The sequence below is a fragment of the Biomphalaria glabrata genome, chromosome 5 (assembly GCF_947242115.1).
Source record: "Biomphalaria glabrata chromosome 5, xgBioGlab47.1, whole genome shotgun sequence".
Classification (NCBI taxonomy): Eukaryota; Metazoa; Mollusca; class Gastropoda; family Planorbidae; genus Biomphalaria; species Biomphalaria glabrata.
The window spans coordinates 16,012,620-16,040,582 of record NC_074715.1 but is presented as its reverse complement, the minus strand read 5'-3'; the positions used below and the strand labels follow the sequence as shown (position 1 = coordinate 16,040,582).

Sequence of the window (27,963 nt, the reverse complement as noted above, 5' to 3'; positions counted from 1 at the left end):
AGATATGATTGTGTAACATGACTTACTCAATGACTTCATGACGTCACCAACAGAAATGTCTTCTAGACATAACTGTCGGTCACCACCCATGACTTGTGACTTACTAAATTAACTAAAAATCCAAGGTAGAAAGAGGAGAACCAGGGGGAAAAAAACCCAAGCTGTTATTCAAGTTTAAACAATCTGGATTAATCATTGATTAAGTGATTCAGTTACTCAATAAAGCTATTGCCCTAATTAAAGACGCGAGGAGAAAACAGGGACATGATTGAATGCTGTGTCACGGTAGCTTGCTAAGTCTAGTTTAAGATTTAATGAGATCATGTCAGCTTGGATGCACGCGCCGTGTCCATTACACGCGCTGGGAGAGACAGAGAGAGAGAACAACGAGAGTGAGAGAGCGTCAAAGAGAGAACTAGAGATAGAGAGAGAGAGAGAGAGAGAGAAATTGTTAATGTTGTGGCTAAGGAGAGTGCGCGAAAGTGAAAGAGAGAGAGAGAGAGAAATGTAATTTGAAAACAAATGAAGAGAGAGAGAGAGAGAGAGAAGAAATTGAGAAATTTGTAAAAAGAGACAGAAAAGAAAGTAATTCTAAACAGCGAAAGATGAACAAAAGAGAGAAAGAGAGAAAAAATAACAAAGGGAGAAAAGAGTGAGAGAGAAAGAGAACACAGAAAGAGAACAAAAGAAAGTACACTTGTCTCCCTTTTGCTCTATCACGTTGTGTTCTATGTAATTCAAGTTGTTTCATCTCTATATGTAGATTCTCTTATTTTGATCCTTTACAATGTCAGCTGTTTATTGTTTATCTTATCATATAATGCTAGAGCAATGTTGATGATTATTACAGATTTGTTGTTGTGGTTGTTTATCAATTAAAGGTAAATAGATCCGACTGATATCTACTTTCTAGTCTGCCACAGGAGAGAAGTCAGTTGATAGACTCGAGAAATGTCTGTGGTATTTGTACTCAAGAAATGCATTAATCTCTTTATGACCTTGTGTCTAAACTAGCTGATGGATAAGTTTCGCAACTTTGTGATAGAGATCTAGATAAACAGCTTCTGACAAGACTTGACATTATGCTTGGCACGTCAGCGCCTGCGCGATTACGACATAGGCCAATAACAAACAAATTTCTGGATTTTCGTAATGTATACTTATATCTCGGTTTTGTTTTCGGGGGACAATACCCCTTCCCTTTTTCAGGTGTCGATGTTACACTTGAAACATTAGTATCAAAGGTAAGTCACAGGTAACTCTTTCTTTCCAATCGGGGCAGATGGTGTAAAGCTTATCTGTTTCTGTGACCTAACGTCAATAAAGGTGTCTTTACCAACCGACCAATTGACTTTACCAACCGACCAGCTGACTTTACCAACCGACCAACTGTCTTTACCAACCGACCAGCTGACTTTACCAACCGACCAACTGTCTTTACCAACCGACCAACTGACTTTACCAACCGACCAGCTGACTTTACCAACCAACCAGCTGACTTTACCAACCGACCAACTGACTTTACCAACCGACCAACTGACTTTACCAACCAACCAACTGACTTTACCAACCGACCAACTGACTTTACCAACCGACCAACTGACTTTACCAACCGACCAACTGACTTTACCAACCGACCAACTGACTTTACCAACCGACCAACTGACTTTACCAACCGACCAGCTGACTTTACCAACCAACCAGCTGACTTTACCAACCGACCAACTGACTTTACCAACCGACCAACTGACTTTACCAACCAACCAGCTGACTTTACCAACCGACCAACTGACTTTACCAACCGACCAACTGACTTTACCAACCGACCAACTGACTTTACCAACCGACCAACTGACATTCTAAAAAAAAAAACATTCAAAAAAAAAATGATCACGTTGACTACTACATCTGCTAGGCCACCCTACCTCACCCTTCTGGCAGAAAAGTTTTTAAAATCTGATCATTAGTACACCAATAACGGGAACTTTAGTCTCAGCTAAAATTGTAGTATCTTTCGTGAACTTTTTTTTTTATTTTTTATTTTTACATTAAGTTTTAGTTGAGAAATTTATTTTAATGTCATTTGTATGAAACCATTTGATTTTGAGAACGAAACATTGAAAAGACGTTCACCGTGAAACCACATACACGCATCGATACTTCTACAAAAATACATAAACACACCCATACGTCATGCACACACGCACACACACACACTTAGATGCATTCTAAAACTCACACCTACACCCACACAGAACCACTCCCGCTCACGCTTTCATTAAACGCCAGTCTTGAAAATGTTGAGAGGACAAAAAGAAGGACGTGATCAGATGTCACTTGACCACTTCGTGACGTCACATTGTCCATCTTTTGAATGGCTGGCTGGTACTTGTGGCATGAGCGGGGGCAAGGGGGGAATTCATGCTCAACTTATTTCCATATTCAATATTTTCTTAGGTGGAGCTGCTCAGAGGCGTAGATCAGGTTTCAACCAATGAATTAGTTCTGTTCTCATAAGCATGCACACTCAAACACACACAGTCTCTGGTTTGTGACATTAATGGCATTAACAAATTTTGAATATGTTTTAAGATTAGTTCTACGTTCATGGTCTAGGTTAACACATTATCAAAATTACCAACTTTATCAACATTATCCTTATCAACATCGTCAACATTACCAACATCATCAGCTTTATCAGAATTATCAACATTGCCAACATTATCATCATCCAACTTCATCAGCATTATCAACAATATCAAAATCGCCAACATTGCTAACATTACCAGCATAATCAGCATTATCAATATTATCAGCGTTACCAACATTATCAAATGTAACGATGGCATTATGTAGATCATATGATGCGACTGCATAGATTATGGTTGAGATTGTGATGTTTAAATGTTGTATAGTTTCCCCTTCGATCCATTGTTTGATTATTCAAGCACCAACACAACATCGCCAACATTACATTACCAACATTATCAGAATTACCAGCATTATCAGAATTACCAGCATTATCAGAATTACCAACATTATCAACATTATCAACATTTTAAACTTTATCAACATCTTGAACTTTATCAACATCGTGAACTTTTGTTACCGAATGTCAACTTCTAGAACTAAAGTGCTGGTAGTTTCAACTAAACTGTTGTAGGCGTAATATATCTTAATCAAACATGAAATAACTTGAATGAATTCCTTGTGAGCAATACTAGATATAACTTTGATTAATGAGATAGACAAAATGAACTTGTGATAAAATGAAATAAAGCAGTCAACTTGAGTAACAATATTCTTGAACAAAATCGAACTCACTTAAGAGCACCACCTTTCACTCTTGCGTTCAGGAGTCCTCTGTCTTATCTAAGACCAAGTGACGACCTATGTTGTATTATTCACAACCAATGCAAACCTCTTCCCATCGTCAGGGCCGGATTTAGGGCACTGCAACCTATGCGGCTGCAATGGGCCTAGCACTTTCATAGGTCCTGCGCTAATTCTAGCTGTAAATTATTAAATTAAACCATTTAAACTTATAACAGGGCTCCTGCGTCCTCCTGATTTTACAGGAGCTCCTGGAAATCTCCTGAAATTATTAAAATATCCTCAAAAATTCATAAAAATGTCCTGAAAAATAGACAATATTGTCATTTTGGGTTGTCATTCAATACGGGAAACGCCAATCCTACTCGCGATTAAAAAAAAAAGGCGTTGTCAGCTTTCATTTAATAAAAAATAATTGGGCGAATTTGAACCCAAACCGTAAGTTCTAGTACTTAATGTCACTGGCATATAAATATACATCTAAATCTATCTCGATCTTTTTAAAAAAAATCAAAAGCGATATTTTGCTGGTCGATAGTAAATATAAAAGTCAGATCTGAATGTTTATCTTCTTTTTGTGTTGGAAAACTACCTTCTATCCTAGATGGCTCGTAAAGTTAATTTACAGTGATTTTGTACTTAGTAAAGTAGGAATAAAATGCAAAGACGAATTTATTTTCCAACAAAAAATATTAATTTACACTTATTATCTTTATCCCTACCCAGACTAAACCCTCGCAATCCGTTTCGAATAGGACCCCGTAATCTGTAGGGCCGGCCCTTCCCACCGTCACCATATAAACACACATACACACACTAGGCTACATAACACCAACATTACCAACATTATCAATATTAGGCCTACTCATCACACACATGCATCACACACACAAACCATTTCACACAATACACACACATCATACAGACACGAATGGGTGACTTTCCAGGAGGCCATTATTGAAGAGCAGTCGAAGATTTTTTATAATAGATTTCTGTTTGGAACTGGTGTTGTGTGAGATTTTATTTCAAGAATAAATTAGATTCATTCACATCGACGATAAAATTGTAGCTATTGTTCAGATGTTTTGTTTGTTCTTTTTGTACTAATCTTTCTTAAATGTATTAATCGCCCTTCTTTGCTTGTTAAGTGGATTCAATTTGAGTAGTAACCTTATTTAAAAAAACAAAAAACACTAAAATATTTCAAGTATTGGAAGCTCCTTTCCACTTAATAAAAGTATTCTTCGGAATGCTAGAAGTAAAGTTTATATTTTCTAGTGAACTTTTTGGTCAGAATCATTCGGTTTGAAGAGTTTCTTTCTGAGTGAGATAACTCTGCTCCTTTTTTTTTTCCTCATCAATCAGGATAGTCTTCTCTTTGCTATTGATTTCAGAGCCCCTATAAATTAAGACTCCTGCATACAGTCCAACAAATAGAATACAAAATAAAAATGGTGCGCACGTGGAAGGTACAGGTCTTGGAAAGGGGGGGGGAGGTGAGGGAGCTGGGGGAATGAGAAATTAGTGGTTCAGTAGAGTTCGGGAGAAAAAAATGTTTTTTGTTGTTTTCCTAGGAGAGTGGTCTCCCCCCAACATCTACACTTGACAAGAGAAGTTAGACAACTCTTAGAAGTTCTCTGTACAAATATTAGGCGTGTGTGTGTGCTTATTTCGTGTGGGTGTGCGCGTGTGTGTCATTGCGCTTATCAACGTGTAAATGAATTGTGTGTGTGACTGTGTACATTGGAAAACACATATACAACGAAAGATGCTGTGACATTGATATTGTAGATCTTACAACTATCAGTGTTATGGAGTGCATGTGTGTGTTTCCGAAAGGATGACGAAGAAAGGGAGCATTCATTGTTAGTTATGGAGTGTATGTGTGTTTCCGAAAGGATGATGAAGAAAGGGAGCATTCATTGTTAGTTATGGAGAATGATGCAAGTTAAGTGACACTGTCGTAAGCTGTGTTAATACGCATGAAGAATTCAGTATGCCAGAGCGTACAGACCTGTATTTGTTATGAGTTAAATATTTAAAATATATATTTATTTCATGGCTACTCAAGTTCAGTATGTCCATATTGTAATCAAATTTGATTTAGCTTTGTTCACAAAGAAGTTATTCAATTAACTTCAAGTTCTGTAAGTTAAAATATAATACGCCTGCAGCTGGTTTAGTTGACTACCAGCAGTTTGGTGCTATAAGTCAACGACCGTCAAGAACAATCAGACACTACAACAGAAACAGCAAACACAGCTACACTAGATGATGCAGCAAACACAGCTACACTAGATGATGCAGCAAACACAACTACACTAGATGATGCAGCAAACACAGCTACACTAGATGATGCAGCAAACACAGCTACACTAGATGATGCAGCAAACACAGCTACACTAGATGATGCAGCAAACACAGCTACACTAGATGATGCAGCAAACACAGCTACACTAGATGATGCAGCAAACACAGCTACACTAGATGATACAGCAAACACAGCTACACTAGATGATGCAGCAAACACAGCTACACTAAATGCAGCAAACACAGCTACACTAAATGCAGCAAACACAGCTACACTAAATGCAGCAAACACAGCTACACTAGACCATGCAGCAAACACAGCTACACTAAATGCAGCAAACACAGCTACACTAAATGCAGCAAACACAACTACACTAGATGATGCAGCAAACACAGCTACATTAAATGAAGCAAACACAGCTACACGAAATGCAGCAAACACAGCTACACTAAATGCAGCAAACACAGCTACACTAGATGATGCAGCAAACACAGCTACACTAAATGCAGCAAACACAGCTACACTAGATGATGCAGCAAACACAGCTACACTAGATGATACAGCAAACACAGCTACACTAGATGATGCAGCAAACACAGCTACACTAAATGCAGCAAACACAGCTACACTAAATGCAGCAAACACAGCTACACTAGACCATGCAGCAAACACAGCTACACTAAATGCAGCAAACACAGCTACACTAAATGCAGCAAACACAACTACACTAGATGATGCAGCAAACACAGCTACATTAAATGAAGCAAACACAGCTACACGAAATGCAGCAAACACAGCTACACTAAATGCAGCAAACACAGCTACACTAGATGATGCAGCAAACACAGCTACACTAAATGCAGCAAACACAGCTACACTAAATGCAGCAAACACAGCTACACTAGATGATGCAGCAAACACAGCTACACTAGACCATGCAGCAAACACAGCTACACTAAATGCAGCAAACACAGCTACAATAAATGCAGCAAACACAGCTACACTAGATGATGCAGCAAACACAGCTACACTAAATGCAGCAAACACAACTACACTAAATGCAGCAAACACAGCTACACTAGATGGTGCAGCAAACACAACTACAGTTGATGATGCAGCAAACACAGCTACACTAAATGCAACAAACACAGCTACACTAAATGCAGCTAATCTAACAAACCTAATCGTCATACACCCACAAAACAAAAATGCCAGACCACACGAAAAGATAACTCTGCAGAATGTCACATGTCTAACTCATAAGCCTTCGCTATATGAAGTTTCTTCCCTTTCAGAATGGACATCTAAATATTTTAATCTCTCCAGTACGCCATGTTTAGGCTGCTTGTCAAAACAATTTGTTCACTTTAACGTTCTAGATACAACAGAATGACAGACATCAATTGCTCTGCTAACACAATTTTTTTCCCAATCCAACTCCTCTTCTTTCAATCAATGTATCCTTCATTCATGTCTATATATGCCTCTCATTTTGTTTTAATACACAGTCCCTTGTCACGTGACCAAACTGGAAGTGGGTGAAGTGATGCCAGGGGATTGTGGGAAGTATTGACACACACAAAAAAAGAAGATGGCTGCTGTGTATTTAAGTTGAAGTTATCTCCCTTGCGGCCGATATTTGTGTTTCAATAATTAATTCGTGAATTAATGAGTTTGTATAAACAGTCTTGAGTTTGTAGTTCACATTGAAATGTTGACTGGACAGTCTTTAATGTATGGAAGTAGTGGTAAAAATTAGTTGATCAAAATATTTTTCTTTTCCATTCGATCTTCAAAGTTAATTAAAATAATTTTAAAACCCTTATTAAAATTTCGGTTTTGTCTGATATGATTTCTATATTTCCGTTCTTTTTCCATATTGGTATACAAATTTGCTTAATTACAAAATTTGTTTCTAAAAGTGGTTTTCAATATTTGCATACAATGTCATACTGTCCGACTATTTCAAATGGTGGTAAGAGAAAAGAGAAAAAGATGTACTTTAGGAGAATACTACATGGTAGAACAGTAAATAGAGCGTTTAATATGGAGATAAAGAATGAACAGAAAGAAAGGAAAAAAAGATAAAAAGAGATAAGAGTAAAGAGAAAAGAAAAGAAAAGACAAGAAGATGGAAAATAGAAAAGAAAGGAACGAGAAAATGAAAGTGAAATTTAAAAAAAAGAAAAAAAAAGAGAAGGACACTGGGGGGGGGGGGGGGGCCTCTATAGGTTTCTTTTCAATGTTTATACAGGTTATCGGATTGAATGAACCGATCTTTCCCACAAACTTTTCTATGACTTAACCCCACTCCTCCATTTCAAGTTCGTTCTCTCTCTCTCTCTCTCTCTCTCTCTCTCTCTCTCTCTTCTCCCTCTCTCTCTCTGTCTCCACCCAAACTTCTGAAATGGCTTCACTTGGGCGATGTGTATAACACTCGTATGATTGAATTCAATTAACTCTCGGTATACCAGTGTCCTACTAGAATATTCAATCGTTTTCAACTCGCCCAGAGATGACATTGTACACGTGGCTTTCAAGCATTTCTACTCAAACTCTGAATTTTGCTCTTTCAACAAAAAAAAATCTCGTCTTCTCCCCCCTCTACCCCATCCCCCATCACAAACACACACTTGATATTAACTCACACACACACACACACATGACATTAACTCACACCAACCAAAAAAAAAAGACTAAATCGGACGATTCCCTGACTGCGCAATCGAATGGAAATGAAAAAGTAAGGACATCTATACTTTGCAGACATCACTCATCAAGCGCTTTGCGTGTTCTCTAATCTTATAAGTATACGGAGTACGCATTGTGAATACAAAGATGTCGTCGCTGCATAATTGCTTCATAGAATATACTTCTAACGAATAAAGGAATGCGAGCTTAGCTTCAGTTTCAGCCTGTATGAGATGCTGTTTGACCGGACGTACCACAGTGTGTTGGATCCTCTGGTCATCACAATAGGTTTGGACGTTAACCACATTATGTTTAAGCTTCGGACATTACAGCATTTTCGAACTTCCGGTCACCACATTAATCTTTAAGCTTCAGGTCAGTACAGCGTGTTTGGAATTCAGGTCACCACATTATGTTTAAGCTCAAATTGGGTTTTGACTGCATGATATGGACACAGTCAACTTCTTGGTCGAATTATTTATTGGTCATTGGTACCTTTATTACACGCAGTAAGATCTAGTCTAGATCTAGTTTAGATAATCTATCAATAAACTTTAAGCAGCTTTAAATTAATAAACAACTGCTTTTTTTATTGAATAATTCCAAGGATATAGATCTAGGCCTTTAACTCTAGACTTAGAAGACGATGCGCACAATTTTCCTGAACATTAATTTATTAAAGTCTTGAATCCATGCTTGAATCAATATAATTTATATAATGCCTTACATTCGGAAATTCCCAAAAGCGATAATCCTTTCAAAACCTATGTTGGCTCTAGATCTAAGTCAGACTAAGTGTACTATTCAAGCCAAATTTACATTTGAAATTTACTATGAAAAATTATTAGATCAAACTAGAGTTTCCCCATGCGTCCAATGAGCTTGTCATTCTATTTTCAGTGATGCACATCAAAATGTTAAATTTCTAGGGAAGTTGTAAGAAACGTTTTTTGAATTCCAAGCAGGGTCCAGGTTCCTGAAGCTTAAATGAACTTCTAACTTGAATAGAGGAATTGTAAAAAATAGAGATAATAAAAGAGGAAGATAAGGAAAAAAAGAACAGAAAAGAGCAGGTGAAGAGAAAGAGAGAGAGAAAGAGAGAGAAAGAGATTGTACATGATAAAAGAAATAGATAAGGAGAGAAAGAAAACAGAAAGTATGTTAAGAGTGAGCGAAAGGAGAAGAGAAATAAGAGAAGAGAAAGAGAGATTAGATTTAGAGAATAAAAAACAAAACGGAAGACCGCGAGTCCAACTATTTCAATGGAAAAGATGTCAGCTACGTCTCAGTTGGTCAAAGATTAACATGTCTATTAGTACTTCTTTTTTAAGACCCTAAAACCTCACGTGCTTCTTGGACAAACGTAATGTCAACGAAATGGACAACACCAACTATACATTGAACCTGGGATTCAAACTTGTGCTCAGTTTTGAAGCCTAGAACGTCATCCCTCGACCACCACGCCCTTCATAAAAAGTTGTGGTTCAATAAACGAAATCTTAGCTACAGCTGCACATCGAACGCTAAACATTAATACCTCAATTTAGGGCCGTAAATCTACTTTCCAACCCCCACTCCCTCCCTTTTGAAAAATCCATTCCTTTTTCGTATCTTCCTCCTCCATTACGTAATTAAATCTTTTTTTTTTTTCCCCGGAATTTACTACTTTCGTTTGTCAAACGGGAAAACCCAATTCCAATTATATCCGCCAGGTCCAGTTATTTTTAGGCTTGTTCTCAATGGCCTGAACCAAATGACGGAAATATTTTTTCTCTCTTTCTGACAGACCGTTTGATTTTCGTATTTCTTCAAAAGTTTCGACTGTTTCATGCTTTTTTTTTTAGCGATTGCATGCGATGGAAAGGTTGGACTAACAGAAACTAACAAATAGAATATAAAAATTAACAAAAAAAAAAAAAAAAAAAGCTTCCATGACAGAAGGCCGACGTGTTAGCCACTGAGCTGTTCAGGTACTTATAAATATAGAAGATTTTAAAATCTAAAAGAGTCTCCTAGATTTAATTTTTAGTGAACAACCATATTGTGGAAAATTTCCTCTTGATCCGAGAATGGGAAGTGGGAAAAATAACGTGCTCAGAATTTTTACCAGAAAGACAGACGGAGTGAGATTATTTAATTAAAAAAAAACACTACACACCTAGAAACTATGAAAATTTTGCACATTTTTTTTTTACATCCCAATAGATTATCTTGTACAACAGAGATGCTCAGATTACGACGTGGGGGACACATCTTGGCCTAGGGGAATTCCGAATTCTCGAAACATCTTTATAAAAAAAGTATTGGATTAATCTGTAATTCGAGTTTCGGAATCTCGTATGCCCCTTTACCAACCGAGGCTGAAAGAGGTTCAACTCCTGAACTGTTGTACAATGTAGTATACAACTTATAAGATGCTCTCCAAGTCCCCTTGGTTTACTTTAAAAAGAATTTACATCATTCTAGTGCTAGCACAATGACCAATGGTCAGCTAATGTCATAGTCTTCGACGTCTTCGACCTCACGAGTTATTAAGCTTCATTCGATTCTTACAGCTATACAGCCTCGACTTTAATCTCTCTCAGAATCTCTTCTGCTTGAAGAGTCTTTTATTTATTAAATAAGAGATCATTACACCAAGTTACTGCTTTCACTAGTCTAGTCACTGGTGTCTAGGCATTATCTACTTATAATTGAAATATTTATCTTGCATCTATTAAACACCTTCCACCGTACTATTGATATCTCATAGCGCACGGCTGTCATCTTCAGCAGCCCTCTAGGTGGAGCTCGAGAAACGACGAGCTCCCCGGAATCTGACAGAAGTATGTCACTCAGCAGACTTATTCCATGGGAAGATAACCCGTGCCGCTGACTTCTACAGAAGATCACTTTAGTGATAAGAAAGAAAAATGGTTCAATGGGGCTTGCTTCCCCCCGTGTGACGTCACTCGGTATCGATTACCTCTTCTCGTGCAAAGTTCTAAATCTGTCATGCGCATTCTGACATTTTTTTTTCTTCGTCTTGCATGGGGTATTTGAGTCGTATGTAACACTATAATCGCGTTCTTTCATGTTCAGGGGCCCGCGTTCTTTCATGTTCAGGAGCCCGCGTTCTTTCATGTTCAGGAGCCCGCGTTCTTTCATGTTCAGGGGCACGCGTTCTTTCATGTTCAGGGGCACGAGTATCTTTCATGTTCAGGAGCCCGCGTTCTTTCATGTTCAGGGGCACGCGTTCTTTCATGTTCAGGGGCACGCGTTCTTTCATGTTCAGGGGCCTGCGTTCTTTCATGTTCAGGGGCCCGCGTTCTTTCATCTTCAGGGGCCTGCGTTCTTTCATGTTCAGGGGCCCACGTTCTTTCATGTTCAGGGGCCCGCGTTCTTTCATGTTCAGGGGCCCGCGTTCTTTCATGTTCAGGGGCCCGCGTTCTTTCATGTTCAGGGGCCCGCGTTCTTTCATGTTCAAGGGCCCGCGTTCTTTCATGTTCAGGGGCCCGCGTTCTTTCATGTTCAGGGGCCCGCGTTCTTTCATGTTCAGGGGCCCGCGTTCTTTCATGTTCAGGGGCCCGCGTTCTTTCATGTTCAGGGGCCCGCGTTCTTTCATGTTCAGGGGCCCGCGTTCTTTCATGTTCAGGGGCCATGGTGGTAAGAGGAATGTAGTGCATGGATGTTATTCGATTTCCTGGTTTATTTCTTTAACCCTCAGGTGTGGAAGCAAAAAGTCTTAACAGTTCTGTAGATCGTCCGTGAGTAACCCAAAGACATCAACTCTCATGGCCTTCTGATCATGTGACAACGTAAAGCGACTATTACTAAAAATGTAGATATCTTTTAAACAGTTTTTAACTTTTAGTCTCTGTCTGTTTCTTCAATTTTGTCTTGTTTGGAATTTTTCTAATGTGTAAAAATTTAAGATAGTAGCAGGATTCAATCCCACGCCATACACTGATGTGTACAGAGAAAGTAAGAGAGCATTCTGTAAGGACACCAATCAATGGAAATGTAAAAATAAAATTCTATTTGTGCATGATCGATGAATAAAAAAAATAAAAACTTCTCGACTGTCTATAACAGCATCTTATGACATGGTTATTTCTAAGATTTGCCAGCGTATGCCCATTATTATGGAGCAGAGGCATCTTTGATGGAAACTTTTGAGGAGTCTTAGATTCCTTCCATAGAGAACCGATATCTGCACCTTTGTCTCAAAGGTATAAATAAATAAAATTTTAAAAAATACTTTTTAAGAAAAAAGGTTATGTCAGTGAAATTGCATCAATTATTTTGAATAGTCGTAAAATTAATTTTTAGTACATCAAGTTCGTTTAGCCTTCATGCCTTATAGAAACATTAGTGCGCTATGGTCGATTATTTGTATGGACCAGTTGAGATGTTGGTGGGAGCGGGTATCTGGAAGAAGGTTTCCGAGCTGCTTTTTCAAAAGCTTGTTATTTTTTATTTTTTTTTGAGTCTGGCTTCAAACTTGAGGTTTCAAGCCTCCACAATAGAAGCTACTCAAGTACTTCTAAAAATAGGTCAATAGTCTAAAAACGTCTGTAGTTCACCAAACCACCAATTTTCGCAAGACTTATCTCCTCTTAGTTTGGTGCATTTTTGTATATTAAACAAATTTAATTAATTACGACTTACTGATTAAATAATTAGATAAATTTTTTTATTGATTCATGCGTTGTCATCGATGATGAATAATGGTGCAAAGTTTCAACTTGATCCTAGAATGGGAAGTGGGAGAAATAATGTGTGCAAGATTTCAGACAGACAGAGAGACAGACAGACATAGAAACCTAGCCTTGTCAAAAGTGTAGGGAGAACATAGGAAGTGTTGACAAGATATGTCATTTAAAACGTAAACTTTAAACTCTGTGCACTTCTTAAAATCACATTTCTAAATTCTTTCGCATGTAACGCAAGCTGTTGTTTATTATTTTGTGTTTTAGTTGGCAGCTGTGGTCTTTTAATGTTTTCACTCGCACTGATGTTGTGAAAATTCCCTTTGCAAGGTAAGTTAATGTTTTAGAGTGTTCCTAAGATGTCCGAGGGAGACGAAGGCCAATGTTCCTGTGTTTATGGTTTACAGCACACATACATGATAAACACAAACACTCACAGCTAAATTAGGGAACATAACTGACTTACCCACAAATATTTAAGTGCTAGCAGTGTCCACAGTCTGCTGACCAGCGGGCAAAGTTAGAGACACGTGACCTTCTCTGATTTGTTAAAGTAAACCAGCTCTCTCTCTCTCTCTCTCTCTCTCCCTCTCCTCTCTCTCTCTCTCTCTCTCTCTCTCACTCTCTCTCTCTCTCTCACTCTCTCTCTCTCTCTCACTCTCTCTCTCTCTCTCACTCTCTGTTAAGTCAGCAATCTTTTCAACGAGTTAACTATATTATATCGATTCTTCAAATCTCCAGAGACCGGCTCTTTAGGTTAGGGAGGTTAATTTGTCCGAATCTCAACAAACGACGTCGATACTGTCCCTTGGTTAGCAGACGACTTCCCCCCCCCCCCCCCTCGAAACGATTTACATTAGAAACGTCCTAGACCTATAGACTTAAAACCGAGATCTATATGATTCATAAAATTCGAACTAAAGTTATGGCTGACTTCTGCTCCCAGTAAGTCAAGATAAATACCATTCGTCGAATTGATCAGATGATTGGTTGATCAAAATTAGATTAGTCTTTCAGAAATGTGAGAGCGTGATCAATTTCCATTAATGCTTAAATGAGTCATTCCGTTCAAAGAGTGATTCAAAATCTCAAAGATTAATTTATATAAAATTATCGCTTTGAATAGTCATCTTTAGGTTTTGATTCGAATCGATAGCTTATACTCTTTATTTATGTGTTGTTTTTTTCGATGAATGTATGGTGTGGGTCATGCGTTGGAGCTGTCGTTGTGATGGTTTCAAGTTCAAATTCTGCTCGCTGGTTCGCCCCTGCCGTCTTGCAGGAGTTTAATTCTAGGGACATTGATGAAGCCTGGATGAGCCGATGGGGTTCAGAAACTGATTAAAGAATTTTAAAAAAAAGATAATATCCTATTAATATTCTAAGGTCTGTAATTCTAACTTCCAGACTCTGGATGACCTGCGCATGTTTTCTCTGCTATCAGAACAAGCTCAATAAGCTTTGATCCCGTCCAAACGTTTCAAGAGGGGATACAAAGTTTCTATGAAAGTTGTTACTAGACACAACACAGAGCGAGTGGAATCTCTCCAGAAATCAACAGGATTCGAACTTATGATTTTAATTTTGTCTGTCATGCGCTTTAAAACAACCCTCAGCCACTTGCTATATGATTTGACTTTGACTGATTATGACTGACGTATGACTTACTGTCTCTAGCAATAGATTATGTCTTCTGTAAAGAGTGCATTGATTTATTCACACATCTAATTGGAAAGAAGTTCAGAATAAAGAGAGGGGGGGGGGTAGGGAGGCGGGACAATAAGAGAAAAGTAAAACAAAAAAAAAAGATTTTAAAAAAGGAAGAAAGAAAGAAGGAAAGAATACAAAAGAAAGAATACAAAAGAAAGAATACAAAGGGAGAATACAAAAGGAAGAATACAAAAGAAAGAATACAAAAGAAAGAATACAAAAGAAAGGATACAAAAGAAAGAATACAAAAGAAAGAATACAAAAGGGAGAATACAAAAGGAAGAATACAAAAGGAAGAAAGAAAGAATCCTAAAGAAAATATGCTAGAGTAATGCTGAGTGCTGTTGGCTGTAAGAGGAAGAATGATTGATATTTGATAGAGCAGCACCAAGTAGTCTCGGGGCCCCCGGTGTTACGTGATAGGGGGAGGGGAGAGACTGACCAGTGGCCAACTGATTGGACCCTGTGATTACTTGCTTCTCAGGTAGCCAACCTAAGACGATGAACAGATTGGGTCAGCACATGTAAGAATGATTGGATGAGAAAAGTGGGGGCGGTAGGTGGTGCCCGAAGGTTGAAAATGACACCTCAAAGTTAAAGAAAAATATATATATACAAAATGACTATTTGAAAACGTCTGCTAGAAGAACACCTTCAGATTAGAAAGACACTTTCATGTGGTGGTAGTTAAAGAGCTAATTATTGCTAATGGCATTGACTGCGGCCGTTCTCATGTTATTGTCATTCAATTCGAACCTGTAATATTCTTTATTTTTTACTCTCCCATGACGTTTTCTCTTATTTTTCATTACGTAAATGCGCCATTCTATTCTCTTTGATAAGAGAGCTCTTCAGCAATTAAGATTTCCTGGCTTGACCGAGAAAAACAGCAGCACGACCTTATGCAATATGTCTTGTAGTTATCATCAGCGCATTTTACCCTTGCCCGTTGAAAAAAAGTGCCCATAGGGAGACCATAGGGAGACCATAGTGAGACCATAGGGAGACCATAGGGAGACCATAGTGAGACCATAGGGAGACCATAGGGAGACCATAGTGAGACCATAGGGAGACCATAGTGAGACCTTGGGGAGACCATAGTGAGACCATAGGGAGACCATAGTGAGACCTTAGGGAGACCATAGTAATACCATAGGGAGACCATAGTGAGACCATAGTGAGACCATAGGGAGACCATAGTAATACCATAGGGAGACCATAGTGAGACCATAGTGAGACATTGTGATTTCATTACGTAAGTGTGCGATGTTGTTACCGAGCTAATATCAAGTCACTCCGACTGTCTGTTCCATTTACACGTTATTAGTCAAATCAGTCAATTAGTCAATAGTCCAATCAAGTTGATTTCTCGAACAATTATTCATTGTCGATGAAAACATGAGTCCATAAAAAACGAATCAATCAGCAATAATTAATTAATTTTGTTTTACATGCGACAGACGACCCGTGACATCAATTACAATTCGTTAAAAAGTTTAAATAACAATAGAATAATAAAACCTTATGTTTTAATAAGCACTTGAATAGCTCAGTGGCAAAACATGTAGGCCTTCCATCATGGAGGCTCGATTTCAAATTCAGACTTAAGCAAATTTGTTTTTTCCCTTGCATACAAAAAAAGCGTGAATGTGAATTTTCTCAACAAGCGAGACAGCAGACGTGTAAAAGTCACAATACCAGGAGAGTAATGTACACAATTGTGTACAGTTATATGTACGCATTCTCAACAACTTCCATTCATAATAAATGTCAACCAAAAAAATACCAATAAGATGACTAATGGCATACACTGACTCGACAAATTCTAATTGTGCTTTCGAATAACACTCGAAAAGTCAAGGCCCACTGATAAACAAAATAGTTAATCCATTTTGGACAACCAACATCTGTGATACTGTAAATATATGGTTACAGTTGATGTTTGTCCCAAATTTATTTACATGATTGATTCAAATTAATAAACAATACCAGCGAGGTTTTTAAAAAAAATAGTTTTTTATGTCCAACTTGCTGTTTTTAACAACACTGATATCTCCAGCACCAGGATGTCTTGGCTTTATTTCAATAGAAGGATAAATGCTTTTTAAAAGCGATTCCGGTAGTCCACCTGATATCCCTTTCTATCCCCCCTCCCATTCTCCAACTGGTCCAGATAAGTGATAGGACCATAGATTATTGAGAAAGCTAAATAAAAACAGATTTATTGCTGTTGGTCTAGATCTATTACAAACTTAATTACATGACTGATCCAAACTAATTGATACAATTACACTTCGTAGAATCTTTTTTTTTTTTTTTTTTTTAAGTATTTTTGTTTTTCATGTTAGCTTCGGCTCGTGGTGTGGCTATAGTGAAAGCATTATGATACTTAGATGAGACTATCAGGAAACCTTGCTGATATCTTAGTGAGAAAAGAGTGAGCTTATTTGGGGTCATAATCTGACCAAAGTGAGACTATAGTAAGAGTATAATAGTGAGACATTAGTGAGGCCAAAGTGAGATCAAATGGAGGCCGTGGCGTGATCATAGTATAAAGTGTAACTATAAATCGGAACAATCTTGGAAGAAAACAGCCACCCGCTCCATCATCTCTTAGGACCAGGAGGCGCTGTGGCTGTGCGGTAAAGCGTTTGGCTTCTGAAACCGGGGTGCAGGGGTCGAATCCTGCTGAAGACTGGGATTTCAATTTTCGGAATCTTTGGGCACCTCTGAGCCCACCCAGCTCTAATGGGTACCTGACATTAGTCGGGAAAAGTAAGGCGGTTGGTCGTTGTGCTGGCCACATGACACCCTCGTTAACCGTGGGCCATAGTAACAGATGACCTTTACATCATCTGCCCTGTAGATCGCAAGGTCTGAAAATGGAACTTTAATAATGAGGCCCTAGTGATATCCTGCTGAAACAACAGTGAGACCACATTGATACCACAGTGAGACCACATTGAAACCACAGTGAGACCAGTGAGACAATAGTGATTTCAAGGACGAGCACACGTCCAAATAAAAGGGTGTGAGGTTTAATTCTGAGTCTGAGAGACGATGACATCGTGTGGTAGAGCAAATGGCGCAGACGATTGCTGGGTATTCGATACCAGGACAAAGAAAACAGAAGTCTATGTCACGCTAAACATGCATAATTGAGCAGGCAAACAACAGGAGGCGTATCGATACTGGGGAGCGGCGAAATGCTAAGGATGGTACGGCAGACTGTCAGACATAGATTTTGGTCCTGGGCTCAGGGTATCCATCTGGGTTAATTGCAGAGTATAGTCGAGAGAACACGCTCTGAGGGTTGGCAAAAAAACAAACTTGGTTGGACATCTTCAAGGATATCAAGGATTAAGGACAGGTCAAGGTCTTACGAATCTGTCATTGAATGAGTGGATGTTAAAACTATACTAGTAGTACATTTTCACACACTATTATATTCAGAGTTTTCTGCTCTTTGTTTACACTCACTATAAGTTTCCTGTTTACGTTGTTCAACTTTTAAGCCATAAACATTCAGTAAGAGCGGAAAAGAAGAAAAACGGTATGAGATAATGTGGTGGCTATGTAATGGAACCGAATATAAACCTTCATATAAAGGAGAATGTGAAGGTCGTTAGAGATTTTGAAGTAAATAGACAGAATAAACATGGTCAAGGACTCGACAGTCACAGATCAATGCTACCAAGTAAGAATAAAAATGACAGGGTGCTGCTATCGAAAGTGCTTTTGTTTCTACAGTGCTGAAAAGTGCTGAAAGGATTATTCAAACCCATTGCTTATCAACGCTTCAAGTGTTTTTTGTACACACCGGTTACACCAAATAGCTTACCATTTATAGATCTGTCTCCATGCATGAAAATACCTGAGAGATTTGTTTTTTAACAAAAAGCTCAAATCAAAGTGTTCCCATCATGTCAGTGATAGAGTTATGGAGTGTGTGTGTGTATCCAAGGCTATTCTATAGAAAGGGAGCATTTATTGCTAGTAGTAGAGGGAGAGCATTAACTATTGTAAGTCTTGTAGAATGATGCAAGACAAGTCGCGCTGTCGTAAGCCGTGTTAAGTACTTCAGACGACTCCAGGATGCTAGAGTGTACAGACGTGTTTCTGTTGTAAGCTAGATTTGTTTAAGATATACATTTATTTCAATTCATCTCAAGGTAAATTTGTCTATATTGTAATAAGAGTTATATCTAGTTTTGTTCTCAAAGAACTTATTTCACAAGTTTTATCATTTCAAATATACTACGCCTACAGTGGTTTAGTCGTCTGCCAGTAGTTTGGTGTCAGCGACCGTTAACAACATTGGGTTTCAATGCAGAAACTTTGATCTCACAGGCGCTGCCATCGACCACTTCGGTACATTGAAATAGTGTCATTGGTTGTATTGAAAGTACACCTACTAGTGTCATTGGTTGTATTGAAAGTACACCTACTCATCCCCAGTGTTACCTTTCTTTTTGTGTTTGTTTGTTTTTTAAAACTATGGTATACCCAATGTGCCATTTGTTACATTTCTAGACAAGCTTATCGACTTCCGTAAAGTGCTGTGACGTAGACGCTATGTCGGGAAACCAATGTGGACATCGCCCGCGAGCCCTCGAGTAGAGATAAACAGACATTTTAACTTGTTCTCATTCTGCCTCAAGAGACCAACAACCAAGAAAAACGACAGCAGACATTTCTTCGCTGTGTAGTTAATGTTTTTTTTTTCTTTTGTGTGTGTCTGTATTTGACAACCATCTTTAGGTCATATTATTTTGTTGTGGTAGCCAGACGGTGCAGGAGATCGCATTTTTTTGTTCTTCCACCAATGTTTCTACATACTTTTGTGTTTATAGTTTCAGACAACGTATATACCCCCCGCCCCCCTGAGATATAAATTGGTCTTATCACTATTCCGTACACGGAAGGGACGAATTCACCTTTTTATAGCGCTTATGTTGATAACTCCCTCTGTATGTTTCTTGTATGTTTACATTTGAACACTCTATTTTGCGACCACTTCTACTCATCCAATCCTCATCTAATTTTGCATACAAGGTCATGCCTCATGCTCAATGTTTTTAATAAATAAAATCAACCAATTAATGAATCAATTAGTCGTAATTTATTAATCTTTTAAAATAAAAAAATAATGAATAAGCTAAAGGGAGATAAGTTATATATATATATATATATATATATATATATATATACATATACATATAAACGTATACCTTGATATGTAGATGTAATTCATACTAACAGTGGCGTAGCTAGGATGGGGGAAGGAGGGGGGAGAATTTGAAAATCTCCCCCCCCCCTCGGGCCCTCATTTGATAAGGGCCCCCAAATGAGTGTTCGAATTTAATTTTACATTAAATATTAAATATTACGTAAAATGCAGGGGCCCCAAAAGAGGTCAAGCCCCCCGGGCCACTGCCGTCCACTGCATACTAAGACATAAAGATATAATCTGGTAGAAAGGCGTCTGCAGAAGCCAGAGTAAAAACGGCAGCATAGACATTATGGCTAGTTTTACATATATCTGTCCATTAGATAGATTTAGTTCACTTGATCCAGTTAATTAATTTTTTTATGATGTTGATACAGGCACCGGAAGTTTTATGTGTTTATAGTCAAGGCAATGATCCTCCCATGGCCCAAATTATATATAGGCTATATATTTTATATATTTATAGATTAATAGATCAATTCCTTTCTCCTGAAGTAGGTCACTGAAGTTGTGATCAATTACTGTCGTGTTTAAGTTATGTTTATCATCAAAGCACCGCCCCTCCCCCGTCCGACCACACATCCTTCCTCTAAGACTGACCAACACACCCCCATCTCACGAGTTGACACCATCCCCTATCTCTCTTCTCCCTTTTCAACCCACTCCTGGTCTATTTATGAACAAAGGAAAGACTACTCCGGGGACATCTCAATGCTGGCCTTTTAAAAAATGTAAAGAACGATAATCCCAGAAAATTGCTGGAATTAGAGCAGACTATTATGTCAACAGAGTGCTCTTTAAAACTACAGAACAAGACACAAGCAAATAAGGCCCACAGTAATCCTTTCCTTGTTAGTGTTGTGACAGTGGGATCTATTCCAGCCAGTTTTACTTTTGGTCAGCAATGACAATAGATCATTGACAATGTCATAGAAGTACGGGTAGAATAATATCGCACCCTAGAATGACACAATTACTTTTCATATAGCCCACAAAACGAAGCTTCGATGATTCAGTTATTTGATTCATACAAGAAGAATGGATTTAACTCACTCTCAAGCAACCAACTAACACCCTGTCCTTTGTTTTTAAATTCTTGATTTTTATCAAGCTTTTGGAAACAAACGCCCTGTTTTGAAACAAAATACTAAAACATTCGCTTTCTGGTATTTGGTCACTGCAAAGTTGACACGACCCCATGTAAAATGATCTTGTAAGAGTTATCGACCACTGAATAAGTTTAGCCTTTTACAACACCCTCTAGCGAGGTAACAGTCACCTTCTTATATACACCATCACCACCATCTGAAGTACCCTGACTTGCTTTGTAGCGAGGTAACAGTCACCTTCTTATATACATCATCACCACCATCTTAAGTACCCTGACTTGCTTTGTAGCGAGGTAACAGTCACCTTCTTATATACACCATCACCACCATCTGAAGTACCCTGACTTGCTTTGTAGCGAGGTAACAGTCACCTTCTTATATACATCATCACCACCATCTGAAGTACCCTGACTTGCTTTGTAGCGAGGTAACAGTCACCTTCTTATATACATCATCACCACCATCTGAAGTACCCTGACTTGCTTTGTAGCGAGGTAACAGTCACCTTCTTATATACACCATCACCACCATCTGAAGTACCCTGACTTCCTTTGTAGCGAGGTAACAGTCACCTTCTTATATACATGATCACCACCATCTGAAGTACCCTGACACTTGCTTTGTAGCGATACTTTGACAGTCCGCGAAAAAAATATATGAAGTTTTACAAGTTTTTTTACGACATTTGTAGGATAACCATGCATATCCTCTTTTTTTGCTGTCAAAAAGGGACAAAAGGGTCTCTCTCTCTCTCTCTCTCTCTCTCTCTCTCTCTCTCTCTCCCCCAAATGTATATAGATATTTTAGTTAGGTAATACATTCTAAGGTTATTTCTATTTTATTATGTATTAAATACTTTTTATTATTTATTAGCCTCTATTTCTTTGTGATGTTCATGGAACATGGAGGGGGGGTGGGGCACCAATAAATTTTCTCGCCTCTGGGCGCACGTTTTGCTCACTACGCCTCTGATACAGAGTGTTGTTTATGCTGGGTTGTGTTAATAAGGTCTGTCTGTGGTCAAATAAATTGGGGCATTCTAGTATTAACAGTATGTCAATGTCAATATTTTGTATTGGGATTTTGTGCTGCCCCCCCCCCTTTTTAAGGCATTGTCCTCCTTTGTAAGGAATTTTCATCCAATTTGGGAGAATGGGGGGTTCTGTTCACAATTATAGATAAAGTAATAGCGTCTTAAGCTCCACCTACCACCGCCCTCCATCGCTTTTAATTTTATTTTTAAAAAAATACCCTCCGCCACTATCAAAGATTTATATTTCTTTAAAGTGAAAATAAAGAATATCGGAAATCAGTTGTCTAAAAGAATGTTCCCTAGTAGAAGTTTTATGTTCCCCTAGCGATATTTATGTATCTAAAGAACAAGAGACACCATTGCCCTTTCAGAATTTAAAAAAAAAGAGTTTGCAATCCCAAGACTGACGTCATCATGGCCACATTGAATTATAGGATGTTGGATTTTAATGGAACAAAAAAAAAGGTTTGGGTTTAATGTTTAAAATAACATTGGCAATACAAAGGTAAAGGTGAACGGCACGTTACACAACAGTAGCTTTATCATGATGAAATAAAACTACCTCCAACAAAAGTCTGATTCACGACATATCAGTTGACGTGAAAACTTGGCGAGTGCTTCAGTTCAACGGGTTTCTGGTTTCTATTATTAGCTTCTTTAATGAAACTGCTGATGTGTCTTTTAGTTACACTTCTATTCAAGTTTCAATTCTGTTTTTTTTTTAAAATATTGTTAGGACGTTGTATTCAATGAAAACAAAAAAGTAACTCACCGATTTCCTGGTCGCCGGTTCTGATTGCAGACTTCTGTTCGAAGCATAATCCAGTAGTAATGAGTCAATAATCCTGGTCAAAGAAATAATTTCTCAATACTCCAAATACACTGATGAACCAACACACACAAAAAATCCTCAATAAAGAAATAAAAAACGAATGTCCCTCAACACATGAACACACTCAGGTCATTTACCATAACTCTCAATAAAGAAATTTTAAAAAAAATGCCCTTTAACACATGAACACACTCAGGTCATTTATGGCTTCCTGCATATAAGAAACTGATCTAGATCACACGTGAACAAACAAAGAGGTTAGTAAGGAAGGAACAGGTTTACAATAATATTTATGTTTGATTTGTGTTTGTTTTGATTTATTAGGTACGGATGTTTCTTCAGAAATGAAAATGATTTCGTCCTAGCCCAGACCGCATGCAGGACGGCAAGGGATGGTAGCGCGATAGCGTGGTCAGGGTTTGAACTCGAGGCCATCGTGACGACAGTCCGAAGTGCATACCAAACGACCAGGCAGCATTTGCATTTAGAGTTTGTTTTAAAGTTGTTGTTTTTTTACTTAAGTTTTGTGGCCAATATGTATTCAGTATGGAGGCGCGGTGGCTGAGTGGTAAAGCGCTTGGCTTCTGAACCGGGTGTCCCAGGTTCGAATCCTGATGGAAACTGGGATTTTCAACGTAAAGGTCATCTGTTTCTGTGGCCTACGGTTCAGGAGCCAAGCGCTTTACCGCTCAGCCACCACACCTCCTTTGTACTTAGAACACTAATAAAAAGGGCCACAAGCAAACGTTCCAGCATACTTTCCTTTCACACTGCGAATTCTAGTAGGAGCCATTACTTTAATTAGTCATATAATAATTTACATTCACTTTACAGCAGTATAGTATTAAATTTCGAAACTCTTTCACTGGTGGCTTCAAGTAATTGTTATTAGTTTTGTTGGCAACAGTGATCTTTCAGTAGGGCGCTCTGGGCTGTTTAGTTTGAGTGCTTCTTTAAAAACATGTTCGCAGTTCTCCTTCTCTAAATTTTGTACGTTATATGGCGACACCGTTTTTATTTTTCCTTATCTCTTTCCCTTCTTTTTCTTTCTCTTGCTTTATTTGATTTTGTTAAACTAACGACAGTGCAATTTAAAACATTAAAATGTAAACAAATAATAGATTACTGGGATTAAATGTTAATGTGATAATCCCCTAATAAAACTTATTATTTATTTTAAACTTTTTTTTTTCGCAATATGTTGACCAAAAATTAAATTTTTTTCATCTGAATTTTATGTTTAGCGCAAACATTTTATGCCTTAGTAAAGCGGTTCAGTTCTATGCCAACCGCGTAGAGAAATTTTATATTTAAAGAACTATTTTCAAAGACTTCTTGACACTATGAATAACACCATGAGAGGCAATCATAGAACACCGGACAGTGTAAAGTCCATGCAGGGTCTCTTCCATTACTCTCGATTTGACCAACTAGAAAGTCGGTGACTTGCGCAAACAAAACTTCCGGTCTACCGGAAGCCACTGGAACTCTGGGAAATGGTGTACATGAATATGGCTTCCTAATAAAATGGTGGTTGAGATCACGTGGCTATCGAAGTAAAAGACGTACTCAACTTCGCTCCACCCATCAACTTTATCACTGCTCATCCACATCAACTAGGAGTGCATGATAATTAAATTAAACTTGCACATCAAATGTTTCTAATCATCAACTTGACCTACTTATTTAACCTACTCATCAATCTAACCTAGTTATCAACTTGACCTACTTATTTAACCTACTCATCAATCTAACCTAGTCATCATCTTGAAATACTCATCAAATGTTTCTAGCTATCAATCGGCGTAATCATCGTTTGAACTTTGAACCTACTAATCAACATTGACTTAATGAACTCAATTTTTATAGTCAACTTATCCATCAATTTGACCTACATATCTGATCTACTCATCAAATTAACCTATCAGTTTCAATGGCTCAACTATCAATTCAACTGATCTAATTATCAACTGACCTATTTATCAGCTTAACCTACTTAACAACTTGACATATTCATCAATTCTTTCCTAGTCTTCAGCTTGGCCTAGCATTATATTGACCTACTTGTCAACTTATATGACCTACTTATCAAATTCTATGACCTACTTATCAACTGACTTACATAACAATTAGACTTACTCACTGATCTACTTCCACTAAAACAAGTACAAGTACCCGATTCAGCCCTTACAATCTATAGAGCAGATGATGTCAAGGTCATCTGTTTATTTGGCGTCGTTCAAGGCGTCCTAAAATTCAAGTTCAAAATCCCAGTCTTCACCGAGATACGAACGCGGGACCTCTTGGTTAAGAAGCAAAGCGCTTTACCACTCAGCCGCCACACCCTGCACTAAAACTCATACTTCTATTTAGTCTCTAGTATGAAATGCTAGACTCTTAGAGACTTGAATTGTGTCTCTTGTCAAACAATGATCTTTAAGAAAAGATTCCAATGCGGGAAAGGGGAGGAGGTGGGTAGCGCGATTATGGAAGAGAAGAAAGTCTATCTGCTACAGAAATAAGATTTCAAAACACATTAAATTATAGAAATATTTTTTTAAGGCAGAATATGAGAGTCTGAACAAAAAGTGAACATCTTCTGGCGATGGGTTTGAGAGAACATTGCTGAGAGAAAGACGAGACACACAATATGAGATGTCAGTAGAAGTGGGGGGGGGGGGCTGGTTAACAAGAGAAGACAATCGAGGAAAATATGTGTGGGCGGTGAATAATTAGAGAGAGAGAGAGAGAGAGAAAAGCGTGATACAGCTAGAGAGAGAATTAGAGGCCACTAGACATTAGACGGGGATACAGACTTGTAGTTACAGTTAAAACACAAACAAAAATTGCTACTAATAAATAAATGAGACAGAGAGAACGTGTGCTGGTCTGTTGAGTCCTATTGAGATACATTCAGTTCAAGAGAGAGAGAGACAAAGAGACAAAGAGACAGAGAGAGTGAGAGAGAGACAAAGAGACAGAGAGAGGTTTTGAGAGAGAGAGAGAGACAAAGAGACAGAGAGAGAAAGAGTGTGAGAGAGAGAGGCTTAAAATGAATGTCAAGTAGGGAATAAAAGACGCCCACTTATATCGAGAGAGAGAGAGAGAGATTGAAAAAGGGGGGGGGGGTAATCTAAGAGAAAAAAATTAGATCTTATCGTGGACATGCGAGTCTATTAGCTAATTTGTTCATTAAAGATTCGGACTTTTTTGTATCGTTCATACGAGTTTCTACATATTTCTATGTATGTGTGTGTGTATGGAAGTTATATGTGCCTTGGCGTGCAAATTATTTGATGATTTCTAAGGAGCATTACTGAATGCACTTACATTAATACAACAAAATAATAAAACTTATACAGAACGATAATTAGTTTCCGCTATATCAGATAGAAATATATATAGGTTTGTGTTTTTAGACACATCTTACGTAATTGTGGTTTTGTGTACTAGAGATTCTCCTCACTACAGGCTACATTGTGTTGTAAATAAAGACTACATGTTCTGGTGTATCCCGGTGTACAGAATATAGGAAGTATTGATAAGCTAGGTATTTCAAACGAATACGATCATTAGTGCGCACTTTAAACCTTGTCAAATCTCATTTATATGGTCTTTCACTTGCAGCACAAATTAATTTGTGTCCTGTTGTTGGCAATTGATGGTCATCCATTGTGGGCGTCCTAGACATTCCCATCTATTGTTTAATTCACCTATTTATCTCAAAATCTCGCCCAATCTTCACCTTTTTTTTTTGTTTTCTTGCACTTTCTTTTCTTATATCGCCTCAATATTTCTCCACATCACTTTCTCTTATTTCTTATGTTGCTGTATTGCTGGATGAATGGAAAAAGGATTTGAAAGATCAAAATGTAAACAAAGAGCAGATTACTCTGTTTCAAATGTATCGTGTAATGTAAATACCCTCCCGCTGGAGTATTTCTATAGGAATGATTTCTATATAATGGATTTCTATATGGTCGATTCCTATATGGTGAATTTTTACATGGAGAAGTTCTATGTGCAGGATCTCTATATGGTGGATTCCTTTATGGTGGATCTCTATATGGAGGATCTCTATATGGTGGATTTCTATATGGAGGATCTCTATATGGTGGATTTCTATTTAGAAAATCTCTATATGGTGGATTCTTATATGGTGGATTTCTATGTGAAGCATCTCCATATGGTGGATTTCTATATGGTGGATTTCTATATGTTAGATTTCTATATGGTGGATTTCTATATGTTAGATTTCTATATGGTGGATTTCTATATGGAGGATATCTATATGGTGGATTCCTATATGGTGGATTTCTATATCAAGGATCTCTATACGGTGGATTTCTATATGGTGGATTCCTATATTGAGAAGTTCTATATGGAGAATTTATTATGACACATTTCGGGTAACCTCTAACCAGGAGAAGTTGAGATCTTTGGTTCCTTGTTTTCTCAAAGCTCCTTCGCCACATAAACCAATATTTGAATGCAGTTGGAGAATAAGGCGACGTTCATTTAATTTTTTAAAAAGCCAAAAAAATTAATTAGGACTTAATAATAAATGTGCACATCGTGTCCGAATGTTTCTACCCTGCATAACTTAACTGCGCTAAACAGAGGCGTAGTGAGTAAAACGTGCGCCCGAGGCAAGGCACTTTATTTGCGCCCCCACTCCCTTTTCCATGAACATCACTTAGAAATATAGTCTTATAAATGAAGTGTATTGAATAATAAAACAATACAAATGACCTTAGAAGGTATTAGGCCTACCTAAATAAAATATCTACAATAATTTTTGGGCGCCTCTCTGCGTAAAGCCCTTCACATAAAGGTGGCGCCCGGAGCATCTTGCCCCCCTTGCCCCCCTCACTACGCCTCTGGCGCTAACATAGAATTCTGTTTGACAAAGAGTTTACTGACTATATAAATCAGTGACCTCTGCTGTTTGACTTATTAGAAAGACAAGATGTCACGTGATCATCACTTTAGTAGTCGTCTGCTGCCATACCTAAACATCACT

The 27,963-nt window shown here is 38.0% G+C and overlaps 2 protein-coding genes across 3 annotated transcripts in view; one reads left to right on the top strand and one right to left on the bottom strand.

Moving 5' to 3' along the window:
• LOC106064348 (multiple epidermal growth factor-like domains protein 10) overlaps nt 1-27,963 on the top strand; it is a 107,303-nt gene that overhangs the window by 33,362 nt on the left and 45,978 nt on the right. The window lies entirely within an intron of this gene.
• On the bottom strand, nt 5,555-6,835 carry LOC129926228 (ice-structuring glycoprotein-like). The gene has a single exon (XM_056028797.1). The coding sequence runs from the start codon at nt 6,833-6,835 to the stop codon at nt 5,555-5,557; it is 1,281 nt and encodes a 426-aa protein (XP_055884772.1).

Bases quoted from the DNA above. Each gene is read 5' to 3' on its own strand.
- LOC129926228 (XM_056028797.1), bottom strand. From the start codon at position 6,835: ATGACGATTAGGTTTGTTAGATTAGCTGCATTTAGTGTAGCTGTGTTT.